The 13,275-nt window shown below is 38.5% G+C and overlaps 1 protein-coding gene across 1 annotated transcript; it reads right to left on the bottom strand.

Annotated features, from left to right (window-relative positions):
- Positions 1 to 10,360: 10,360 nt before the first annotated feature.
- LOC145996892 (uncharacterized) lies at positions 10,361 to 12,802 on the bottom strand. The gene is made up of 2 exons (XM_083133452.1): positions 12,656 to 12,802; positions 10,361 to 11,958 (listed from the first exon to the last, which is right to left on the bottom strand). The coding sequence occupies exons 1-2, from the start codon at positions 12,708 to 12,710 to the stop codon at positions 11,711 to 11,713; spliced, it is 303 nt and encodes a 100-aa protein (XP_082989578.1). The 5' UTR covers positions 12,711 to 12,802; the 3' UTR covers positions 10,361 to 11,710.
- Between the last annotated feature and the right edge of the window lie 473 nt (positions 12,803 to 13,275).

Below are 13,275 nucleotides of genomic sequence, written 5' to 3'. Positions count from 1 at the left end.
GATCTGAAGAAACATCTGATCTAAACAACTTTTTTCGCTCGGTCAAAACCAAGTTAATTTCGTCTATCACCGAAGCTTTGTTGCAATGCTCGTTGAAAATCCACCTCATCGTTTCCGTCATTTACGAAAACGTAAAAAAAGAGCGAGAAACTTTCCATCATTACACTGGTGTAAAGAGCCTCCACGCCGCCGACGTCGATGAGGTGGATGCCATTTGCAACCAGATGTTTGACGCTTTGTTGAACAAGCACGAGACTTTCGAACAACGTGGATCGGGTTGGACACTTTGCGATTCGCCTCACACTTTAACTTTGAAGGTGGCACGATACAACCCGGTGGGGGCATCCAGTTACATCAATTTGCCTCGGGAAATAGCCGCTAAGAAAGCCGTCATCAACATTCAAAATGAGGATTACAGATGCTTTTTGTGGTGCATCATTGCCGATCATCACCCAGTCAATGATCACAAACATCGTTTATACCACTACAACAAGCCAGAATATCTCTCAGAATTTGAAAAACCTATGGCTGGCATTAATTACCCCGTAAATCTACGAGACATTAGTAAATTTGAGGCACAGTACAAGACAGATAAAAACGAAAGTATAGCAGTACACATCTTCGGATTAGACAAAAACAACACCATCTACGTTCTCAGACACAGCAACATTAAAAGTAATCGTGTCATCAGATTACTCCTGATCGAAGATGATGATAATTATCATTACTGTCTAATTCAGAATCTTCCAAAATTAATAAGAAGTCAAATTACCACAGATCACCATAAAATTCGAGTATGCGACAGATGCCTGAGTATATTCTACGGTCAAGGAAAAAAGAATGCTGATGAAGAACTCGGAGATCATCATGAAATGTGTAGTAAACATCCGCCCACGGCTATCAAAATGCCTTCTCGAGACATGACATTTTCCAACTACAAGGCATTACTCTGGCATCCCGTGGTGATATGCGCCGACTTTGAAAGTTTCCAACTTCCACTCGCCATATGCGAACCGAATCCCAGCGTATCGAGCACCACCGAAATTCTACATCACGAAGCCTGCGCTTTTGGATTGATGGTCAACAACACAGGCAATGTTATTTTACATCGTGGCAATGATGCTCCACAAAAATTCGTTCAAACCTTGAAGCAGATGGCCATACAATTCGCTCCTCTACTAAGAGAAGACAAAGCAATGGAGCCTCTTACCCAGGAAGAGAAGAAAGCATACGACCTTGCCTCTCAGTGTGGTGTGTGCGAAAGTAACTTCACTCTCGAAAATGTCAAAGTTCGCCACCATAATCATCACACGGGAAAATATGTGGCCCCCGTGTGTAACAACTGTAATCTTCAAATCAAAAAACCAAATTTTATTCCTGTATTTATTCACAATTTGGAGGGCTACGACGCCAAAATCTTCATAAAGGAGATGGGATGCGACGCTCAACCCATTAGCGTCATAGCTCGCACCAACGAGAAATTCATTTTATTCAGCAAGAAGGTGGACGTTGGAAATAACAATCACATAGAAATTCGCTTCTTGGACTCCTACAACTTTCTGTCTTCGAGTTTGGCCACACTCGCGTCTCAACTCACCGACGATGATATGGTCGCCACCAGGAAATGTTTCGGCGACCAACATTTAGCACTGTTGAGACGCAAGGGTGTTTACCCCTACGAATACATGACGGATGCTTCCAAATTCTCAGAAACATCATTACCACCGAGAGAAGCATTCTACAGTCGTCTTAGCGACACCTGTTGCACCGAAGAGGACTACCATCATGCTCAGCTCGTCTGGTCTACATTATCTTGTCAAACCATGGCCGACTATCACGATCTGTATCTGAAACTGGATGTTACGTTATTGAGCGACCGTTTTCATCTCCATCGCTCGAGAGGAATGGCAGCATATGGTTTGGACCCCGCTTTCAGCTACACCACACCGGGTTATTCTTGGCAGGCGATGTTAAAATCCACGAAGGTGGAGATAGAACTCATCAAAAACATCAATCAATTTTTGTTTGTCGAAGAAGCAAAACGTGGTGGAATCGTCCAGTGCCCCCTTCGATACGTCAAGGCCAACAATCGATATGTCGGCGATTTCGATGCGCGGAAACCGACAAACTTCTTGGCATACTGGGACATGAACAACCTGTATGGTTATGCCATGTCCGAGACTCTGCCCATCGGAGAATACGAATGGATGAGCGAGCAGGAACTTCAAGATTGTTTGGAATGGAGCGAAGATCATGAAAATGGATGTTTCCTGAAAGTAGATTTGGAATATCCTGCATCGCTTCATCGAGAACACCATGGATTTGCGATGGCACCTGTGATGGAATCGGCTCCAGAGAAGAAGCTGATGCTCACCTTCAAGAGCAAAGAGAATTACGTGGTGCATTATCGTCTCCTACAATTCTACCTCCAGCATGGATTGGTTTTGAAGCGCGTGCACTCGGGATTGAAGTTTAGACAGACCAGGTGGCTAGCACCCTATATCGAGGGCAACACTCAACGTCGAGCATCAGCTTCTTCTTCCGCAGACAAAAACCTATACAAATTAATAAACAACAGCATCTACGGCAAGAGCATGGAAGATGCGAGGAAGAGAAGAAATATCAACTTGGTCTCCGACCCGAAGAAAATAAACAAGTTCGTCGCTCAGCCCACGTACAAGAACTTCACGATACTGAGCGACACGTTGGTATTGATCGAACGTGCTCTCCGCCACATAACATTCGACAAACCAATCGCCGTGGGAGTCGCGATCCTCGAGTTGTCGAAGCTGGCCATGTACAAGTTTCACTACGACATCATGAAACCACGCTATGGAGAGGCGATCGAGGTGGCGTACACCGACACGGACAGCTTCGTGTACAACATCCACACCGATGATCTATACGAAGATCTGAAAAACATGAGCCAGCATTTCGACTTCTCGAACTATCCAAAAGATCACGCTCTCTTCGACGACAGCCAGAAAATGACGATCGGGAAGATGAAGGATGAAGTCAACGGCCGCATCATCACAGAGTTTGCTGGTCTTCGAGCGAAAATATATGCCATCAAAATTCAGGATGAGACCGAAATAAAAAAGGCAAAAAGGGTGGGGCGTTCGAGCACAAAAAAAATAACCGTAGAAGATTACAAGTCGTGCTTGTTCGACAAAAAAATCAAACGCATGACCGAACATCGGATCACGAGCACCATCGACCAGTTGCGTACATCCGCGATCAACAAAATGGCGCTTGATCCCCACGACACCAAATTGAGGTTGCTGGACTGCAACATCCACACCCGAGAATAGGGATGCCATGACGAGGAAGAAATCTGCTCGCACCATTAGACTTCTGCATCAAAAAATACGTATTATTTCTTGCACCACTTTTTTTTTTTAAAAAAAAAACAATTATTCAGACTAATTTTTGCATTCACATTTTTTTTATATTTTTCTATTATTTTTTTTAAAAAAAACAATCATTCACACTAATTTTTGCATTCACACTTTTTTTATATTTTTCTATCATATTATGTACACTATTTTGAGGATATTTTTTTATTTCTTTCAGATGCTGCACCCCCTACGGAAACTTTTTTAGTTCTTACACATTCCATTCTTAACCAAAAAATTTTTCTTCTCTTCAATCATAAAACACACACATTACACACGGAGGTCCTCTGTAGGGAGTCATGGGGGGGTTTAAAAAAAAAACCCATGAAACTCTACAAAAGCATGGCTTTGTTAGCCGTGGCCATTAGAACTGTGTTGGGCACCACGCACCCCTGGCGGGATATTTTCTTTTTTTGGGGGCCAGGGATTTCCTTAACAAAAAATAAATTTTGATTATCACACACACACATTGTAGAAGATCACACCTGAGAGTTTTAAAAACAAAACATTGTGGCAGATTACGCTGAGAGTGCAAGGTCGTGGTAGATTACACTGAGGGACCTTACAGTAAGAGGAGACAGCCTTATAGGAAAATGTCGTAAGTCATTTCAAATATAGGTCAAAGAACGATGTTAGCAAAATTTACAGAAGGTAAAAAAATAGCCTAAAAAGTGATGCCAGAGCTTCTCTTCTGCCTAATTTTCTCTCATTGTAGGTTAGTTTAGTGCGTAAAACAGATTACGCTAAGAGCAAAAGCCTATTAGCAGGTTGTAGTAGATTACACTGAGGGGGAGCTTACAGTAAGAGGAGACAGCCTTATAGGAAAATGTCGTAAGTCATTTCAAATATAGGTCAAAAAACAATGTTAGCATAAAAGCAAGATTTGCAGAAGGTAAAAAAAATAGCTTAAAAAACTGATGCCAGAGCTTCTCTTCTGTCTAATTTTCTCTCATTGTGGGTTAGTTTAGCCCGTAAAACGGATTACGCTGAGAGCAAAAGCCTATTAGCAGGTCGTAGTAGATTACACTGAGGGGGGGGGGCCTTACAGTAAAAAAAAAAAAGCAGCCTTATAGGAAAATATCGTAAGTCATTTCAAATGTGGGTCAAAAAACGAGTTAGCATAAAAAATAGCTTAAAAAGTGATGCCAGAGCTTTTCTTCTGTCCATTTTTCTCTCATTGTAGGTTAGGTTATACCCAAAAACAAAAACCTTGGTGATTTTTCGAGTGAGGAGTTGGCAACACTGCTCATGCCTTACGAGAGAAATCCATTAAGGTGAGAAAAGTAGGTCAAAGGACAGGCCCAGAACGTAGGGTTCCACCTACTATTTACCTTTGGAGATAAGGTTTACCATACTGCAGGGTAGGGGTGTGCGGGACAGAATTTTTTGGGTCGGGACGGGAAATTCTTTAAATCCCGACATTCGGGACGGGGAAAATTCTCAATTTCTTCAAATCTGGAATTCTACCCGTAATTTCCATCTTAAATGCTTATTTTTGCACTTCTGGTACAAAACCACAATGTAGAGAACGTCTAGAATTGACGACGTTTTAAAATGACCATTCGGAATTTCCAGACTGCTTGGGATCCTAAAAAGTCGGGATCGGGACGGAAATTTTCTTTCCCGATCCCGGTCCCGACTTTTCGGGATCCCGCACACCTCCACTGCAGGCATAGGCGCAGACTCCATGGGGCTTGGGGGAGGGGGGGCTCGAGCCCCCCAATATTAACAATGTGGAGGCAGATCCTCCCAAATAATTTTGCTTAAGAGGATCTAATGTATTATTTTGCTTCTCTTGTAAAGTTTACTCTGAATTGTGCCACATGGACTTAACTTTTAATACCCATTTAAAATTTTCTAGACCATTAACTTTGGGGGCTGAAACCGCTAAACCATCAACTTTGGGGAGGCTATGACCAGAGACAGCAAAACGCATGATTTATTACTAGTATATACTAAGTATGTAATTATGAGTATTGTTAAAATTTTTACTAAAAAATAGTTTCAAAAGACGATGTGCATGAACTAGGATAGTGGATGGGACGTTCGGGCTACAAATGGCTCTCGCATGACATTTAGAACGAGATCATTGATATATTAGGGAGATCTGTTTTGCGCTCCGTGGTAGCAGATAATAAAAGTCGGGAATATTTTGCTATTATGGTTGACGGTTAACGAAACTTATGACATATCCATCCGTGAACAATTAATATTCTGCATTCGAATTGTGAATAAAAAAATGATACTTTTGAGGAATTCATGGGCTTTATTAAGGGTGTGAGGGACGGGATCGGGACGGGAAAAATTTTTAATTTCCCTACGAGTCGCGAAATGTTCAAAATTTCCCGAAGCTCTGAAAATCTCGAATTATACACGTCATTTCCACTTTAAGTGATTTCTGGATTAAAAACTAACAATTTACGGTAAGTTCCAGAAATTGACAATGCAGAAAACGTCGAGAAATAACCACATTTTCAAATGAGCATTCGGTATTTCCCGACTGCACATGATCCCGAAAATTCGGGAAATCATTTCCCGAAGTCCGGATCGGAACGGGAATTTTTTTCCCGATCCCGATCCTGAATTTTCGGGATCCCGCACACCCCTAGCTTTTATGAGATTCCGAACACTGAGGCCAAAACTTAAAAAAGGGAGAGAGTGAGTCATTCATAAATTTATTTCAGTGATCAGAGCCCCCCCCTCAATAATTTTGACAAGTCGGGGCCCGTGTCTACAGGCACAAAAGTTGTGGGTAATAGCCTCCCTTTTTCCGCCACTACTGAAGTAGGTTAGGATTTATATTCATATAAATGATAAGAAACTAAATATTATAGAATTACTATCCTCGTCCTGAAAAAATCACGGTGAAATATTTCCTGCTGCCTGAACAGTTTATATAGCAGAAAACAACCTGCAGTGTCATAATAGATTCTCCAGATGAATTTATCTTTCAAAGTACAAAATTATGTTACCAAAAGTAAGCATCTGCGCTTCATTCAGTTATACAGACCAATGAATCGTATCGCAAAAGAAAAAAAATCACGTCATGATCAAAATCACGCATTGTGTATTTAGATAATTAGTTTCCATTTCAAGCTTCCACCAGTCTCAAACTTACAGGACGATACGAAACAAGGAACCACAGATTAGAAATAGGTTTTACAGATGGGAATGTTCCTATACCTCCCGTGGAAATCATTTGTCGTCTGCTAGCGTGCTTCTTCCGCCTGTCGCTGCAGTGCTAGTATCGCCTGGAGTGTGACGTCACATGGTTCCGTCATGCCGTTACCATGGCAACGCACAGCATTTCCTGAACCACCGTTTGTCTGCTTGCTTTCGGAACCACCGATCGTCTGCTTGCGTTTCCATTTTCGCAAAGCCTTTTTCGTTCGAAGAAATAGGCCAATATTTTATCTTGTAGACAAATAAATTTATTTTTATTAACGAATTAGAATTTCGTGAAAAGAATAATATTTTGTCTTAAATGAGTTGCTAAAATACATTTTTGGGCAAAAACAAATAGCTAAATTTCTCCGAAAAATTCTGTTCATAATGTATTCAATTTTCTTTTTCTGCACGAGAAATATTCTAGATGAAGAAAATACACATACACCAAGGTAAGGGTTGCCATATTTCTATTTTTGCACACAGAACGGGTACATAAAAACCAGTTACACTAACACACAGGTGATATATTTCATACATTTAAATTCACATTACATATTACATTGAAATAATATATAATTTTTCACAGGAACAAAACTAAATTGCACAATAAAGGATATTTGGCAACCCTAACCAAGAGTATGGATTTCGTAGTTTTGAACTTTAGTATGTGTATCTTCATAACACATGGTAGAAAAAAAAACCTACAACAAACTGTACAGAGACTATAATTGTATGTTTGCAGAACTGTACTGTAAAATAAAACATTTGAGACCCCATTACATTACGTTAGTAACAGAATGCAATTTCTGATCATACTAGTTGCAAAAACTAGCAGAATCTATTATGAAAAAATTACACAATTCAACAGGTGGGTGTCATGTGATGCCAGGATTTGCACGGTCACCATGTTCATGGCCAATTTTGTGCCATGTGTAAGAAAAAAATAGAGAAATTGTTTGAACAACATTATATATAATGAATAATAATTACTATAATGGCAGAAAAGTGCATTGAATTCAGGATTCAAGAATGTGAATATTGTACCAAGTACATCAGGTACAATGCAATAGTTTGTGACGTAGGTGAAACATGCTCATAACAGAAAATCACTGCATTTGATGAAAGCACTCACAAATAAAATGTGGGGGAAATGAAAATTTTGTAAAGTATTAGGCAAGATAGGTTTCAGTCCCTTGTCTACTGATACCTGTAATTACATGAACATCCAACTGCACTTGCAAAAATCAATGCAGTACTTCTGGAAATGTTAAATTTCATTTGCACAAAATGAGCAAGGTCAAGGCAAGAGAAACTGCACTTGTCATCATAGTTGGTACCAGTTTCAAAACAGAATTCATACAGATATTTCATGTTACTCACCTCTACAGTTTATTCACAGCACACATTATGGCATGAATTGAATTTTTTTTTTACCATAGATGCTGATCACTAAGGTGTTCTCTCACGGCAGCTCCTTAAGATTAGCTTGAAATATGTTGCTGTGAAAGAAGTGCACTGGGCCTTTGGTACATGCCAGCAAAGTACTATTCAAAAATTTCTCTCCCTCATCTGTTTCACTGAAAACAAACCAGAGAAGGATGCAATTTGAATTTCCGAGAAAGAATTGTAAATATTTTCTCACAATTTGGAATGAGGTTTTTGAAAGAAGAGAAATTTTTGAAAACTAATTTGCTGACAGACCTTCAGTAATGCAAGAAAGCAAAAATAGCAATTCCTACCTAAATAATTCCAAATTACTCCCCCCCCCCAATCTGCATGTATTTTTTTATATTTGATACTGAAGGATAGAAAGTGAAAATATGTATACCTAGCTACTCTGCCATTATATTAATCATGGTTCCACTCTGATTCTCAATTATCACATTCTATGCTATACAATTGGTTTGAAATGAATAACAATTTCTCTTCAGTTGACCAAAACTGCTATCACTACATCAGATTTTTAGAAATTGTGGTTATTTATGGGGCAATTGTATGAAACAAAATTCCATAATTGTGAACTACAATACCAAAGAACAAAACATAAGAAGCAAAGTGCATTGCACATTTTTATTTCCATCCTACGATCATATCAACTTAAAATCAACAAATTGCTTATATCAAATATTAACCTCACGCAGAACATATTGCAACACGCAACACATATTGTCGTTCAATGCCAAAACCACGAGTGTGCAAATTTTGACTATTTAACCTAGTGCAGTTGCTCGTCAATATTTGTTGATACATTTACATGGTGTAATAAACAGTCACAAGTGGGTGCATATTTTCCCAATGACAACATTTAATCAAATGCAAAAGTTATTAATAATCTGGGATATTGACTAAAATGTTTTCATCTCAAAAGTAAGATTTAGTACTTTCGTGCTTTTGGCATTGGAGCAGCAATATCCATCCATAAGGAACTTATTTCTTCTGGGGGCAAAAAGAGACAAGTTAACGTAACAGTTCGATTTTATTTTTAAAATAAGGAAACGCATAGCTGTTATAATTCACACAAAACACTGCTTATCACAAGACCTTATAAGCATCCCTTGTGAAAAATATACCCTTGATATTACATTACAACTTGTGGAGGTGCTTATACTGCAATTTTTGCTACAAATTTTGAATTTGAAAAATCCCATTCAATTTGAAATAATTACTGCTAATATGTCACCATTAAAGTAAATATGAAAAACAGTTCAGCAATTAAAATAAGAACCAGTGACAATTTGCATGCAAAGTTTGTTATTTCACTTTGTTGCAAAAAAAAAAAAAAACCCTGCTTTTTTGACACCAGCAGTCAACACAGTTCAGAAAAGAACTTACTGTTACTAATTAGCAGTTACCTCCATAGGCTTGTCCACATACTACACTGTAAAATGTATTGTTCAGTTTGGCTGGCTCTTTATTAGACTGAGAATATGTCCGACCATCCAGGCCACTACACAAGCTGGAACCTCGGTAACCTCTAACCAGGCATTCTGCCTTTCGTATTAATCTGCCTCCCATACAAAGCCAATAACAGTAATCATGAATCAACCACCACTGATTAGGTAAAAATATTAAAAAATGGAAATTGACTATGGAATACTGATTTTTAAAAAGATGTTTACAACATGAATTAGTACTGTAGGTGATGTTCATAGAACATTGTCAATAAAAAAAATTGGGTGACCATATTCTTTAAGTGTCATTTCATTGGTGTCTTGCATTTTTTAAAGCAACAAACACATGACTGAATGCATATGTTGCCAGCATAAATATTCAGTCTGGTTTCAGAAAAAAATATATATTTGTTTCTTTACAATCATGTTGCCCATGACGGCAGAAAGAAATTTGTTCAACTAAAAACAAAAGAAGTGTTGCTGAACTTACTCCTAAGAATTTATTTTAAATTAAAAATGGGTGCGTCACCAGGTAGAGAGAATAGTATACAGTGCTGAAGACCAGAAATTACTACATGATCAGGCGTTGGAAAGTATTTACAGAAGTAATTTTAATGCTAATAGCCATAAACCTGACCTGCGTAACCTAACAATGAAAGCAAATGCACACTGATGTAAGCTTCAAACACATCAGCAATTTAAGAATACACATGTCCATTTAGCAGGCCAAGCCAGATTGTAGATGATGCACATGCATATGTCCACCAGTCAATATTAATTAACCTTCCTTGTTTTTTCCTTTCGTAGGTATTTTTCTGTGAAAATGAGTGCTAATGGAACCTAACCTCGTAGGCATACCTCGTCCCCGTGATGGTTCGTGGGCCTATCATGAATTTTTGGGGCTACCCTGGATGGTTAATGTTAGCCCCAAAAACCATTGACGTTAGCCTCAAAAATTCACGATAGCCCCACGAACCATCACGGGGACGAGGTATACCTACAAGGTTAGGTTAGGTTCCATTAGCACTCATTTTCATAGAAAAATACCTACGGAAGGGCAAAAATTCACTATAGCCCCATGAACCATCACGGGGACGAGGTGTACCTACGAAGTTAGGTTAGGTTCCATTAGCACTCATTTTCATAGAAAAATACCTACGGAAGGGCAAAAATTCACTATAGCCCCACGAACTTTCACAGGGACGAGGTATGCCTACGAGGTTACGTTAGGTTCCATTAGCACTCGCATACAAACATGAATTAATGGTGAAATAACTTTAGCGATGAGAGAGAACCCTTGTACGACCTATCACAAGTCTACAGAAACTCAATTACATAAGTACTTTCTCCTGTAAATTTGAAGAAACCAGTTTCCCGGCTTTGAAAATTTTACCGAATTGCATTGCTGCATGCGTAAAGGTTTGTAAAAATATTTTAAAGTAATGTGGCCATTCCCCATCCAGGATGAAGTCTGAAGCACTAATAATTAAAGCAAGTCTAAATCTCTTGTTAAAGTACAGCTTCAGTTTTTTCATTGAATAAAAATATCTATTTTTCTTAATTTCCAACCATACCTAAGTAGGGCGTGATTAAATACATGGTAAGAAAAAGGAGAATAAGGTCAAAAATTTTAGATTTGTTATTTTGGTAGACACCCTGAAATGCAGCTTAAAATTTGGTGAAAATTGCTCAAAAGCTAGCTTCACCACCTGGTGAAAATAGTCACTCCGTAAACTAAACAGTCCTTCGAAAACCAAGGCATACCAACTGGCTTTCAGACACAAATGCTCAAAATTATTGATTTTAAGTAGAAACTGATTGTCCTCACAATGCTGGGTAAACATCATATATCATTAGCACATCATTTACACAACCTGGGAAAAATACTTATTTTCACTGGGGACAAAAAAATGTCTTCACTATCTGCCTGGACTGTTTTCACATAACTTACCTGTAGTACATATTCCCCCCCCAACATCATTCATATTATTTAGCAGCATTAGACAAAAACTGGGGTATGGCATAAAAGTAGAAATAGAATACACTATTTTTTTTCCCACTGCAAAGCATCTGTCTCACCATAAACTGATCAAATCACTGAAAAACATTTTTTTTTCAAAACATATTTTCACTAAACGTTAATAATGTTGATACTGACATTTATATTTTTTCTATTCACTTAAATCTTTCATCTTTGTTAAGCAAGTAAGTACACAGGGATCTTGCAAGATTTATTTCGGAACAATTTCACTGCAGTTATATACCGCTGCGCTCGATTGTGCCAAGCAGGACATCACACATGTGCATTAGTTTGAGATCTCCTTTAAACATTGTCAGGGGAATGTCATTAGTACATAAATCACTTGTCTTGAAATATTTTGGTTGTGGCTCAAACTGAACTGCTGCATCTAAACTGGGAACAGTTGTGAAGTGCCACTTCAGAGTAAAAGCAGGGAAGCAGATATTGCATCCTCCATTTTGATTGTTGGTAACAAGTTGCAAATCTGAAAATAAGAACAAATGTTTATTAGTTTTGAAGTTTAAAAAGTCAAGCACATAGCACAAATAATAATTAATTTAATTACAAAGACATAAAAAAATTCCCCCAGATTACCATACATATGTTTGCCCACAAACATCTTTCCTCTCCATTTTTGTTGACAAATGAGGGAGTTGTTCCTCCTTGCATCATAAGCCAACATTGCAAGCTGGGCACAAAAGTAGAGAGATGTGTGAAGATAATTTGCAGAAAGCATCACACAACCAATTTCATTATCACCATCTCATGCAAGCCTTGACTAAACACATGTATACATGGTAGAATTTAAAATTAGCCAATATATGCAACTTTCGATGATAGAGGAAATATACAAGGCAGTTTTTTGTATTTTTTTTACGTGGTGCAATTATGGACAAAACAGACGAAACACTTGGCATTTATTCAAAAATTACATCGTGCCGTGACTGTACACACAGCTTTTTTTTTTAGACAATAACGGAAACATAGGCCCACCCTCAATTTTGTTGCAAGATTCGACTTTTACTAGAAAGAAAGGCTGTTTTTATATTTGAAAACAACCGAGTATAAAGTGTCTCCGGCTTATCCTACTGTTACCTTGTAAAAATAACTTTCAGAGTTAGATAAATTTCTGAAAACTAATTCTACATAGAAAAAAATATATAAATTTTTATGGTACATACCTCGCCAGATCTTCGGAAATTTTAAACGTTGAGAACTCTCGGCTTCTAGCTGCATTACGTAACATGTTTGAAAGATACAAATCCACCAAAGAACAAACAAACTCGAGGAAAATCGGCAAACACTATATAAAAAAAACTCGCTACAGGTTCGACGATATAAAGACGTTGCAAGTTAAATTCCAAACTCGGTGCGTCGGTAACGCGTAGGCTCTCCGAGATTCTCATAATTCCCGATATTCACACAAGTTCCGAGATTCTCGCAAATCCTGGAATTCGAGTTTCGTCCGCCTGCCACGGCAGTTCTAGTGTCGCCCCAGTTACCGCAAAAGCCGTCTGCTTCCCCCGGTTGCAAGGAACTGAGAGGTTTCGATTTCTACAGTAAAGCACGGGTCTTTCTTGTCGCACAACAATTTTGCTACCTTGTGCATACATAGCTAGCCTGCCTAACCTAACAACATAGCTTTCTCCCGTGACGTCAGAACATAAGGTTGGTCAAGTGTTGTGCGATAAGTGAGACCTGTAAAGCACGGATTAATTGACACAGATTAAATGAAAAACAGGATTTCCAAACAAAAAAAATATCACAGACTATAAAATATCTACCACCAAAATGTGTTTTA

This window comes from Lepisma saccharinum, chromosome 13 (genome assembly GCF_977018435.1).
Source record: "Lepisma saccharinum chromosome 13, izLepSacc3.1, whole genome shotgun sequence".
In the NCBI taxonomy this organism is placed as follows: domain Eukaryota; kingdom Metazoa; phylum Arthropoda; class Insecta; order Zygentoma; family Lepismatidae; genus Lepisma; species Lepisma saccharinum.
Note: the sequence above shows the minus strand (reverse complement) of the source record. Positions and strands in the feature narration are given on the sequence as shown.

What these genes read in the sequence shown, in the direction of transcription:
- LOC145996892 (XM_083133452.1), bottom strand. Translation starts at nt 12,710, where the DNA reads ATGCAGCTAGAAGCCGAGAGTTCTCAACGTTTAAAATTTCCGAAGATC. An exon ending in ATTTCCGAAGATCTGGCGAG is followed by an intron (nt 11,959 to 12,655) that starts GTATGTACCATA and finishes TCTTATTTTCAG; the next exon opens with ATTTGCAACTTGTTACCAAC.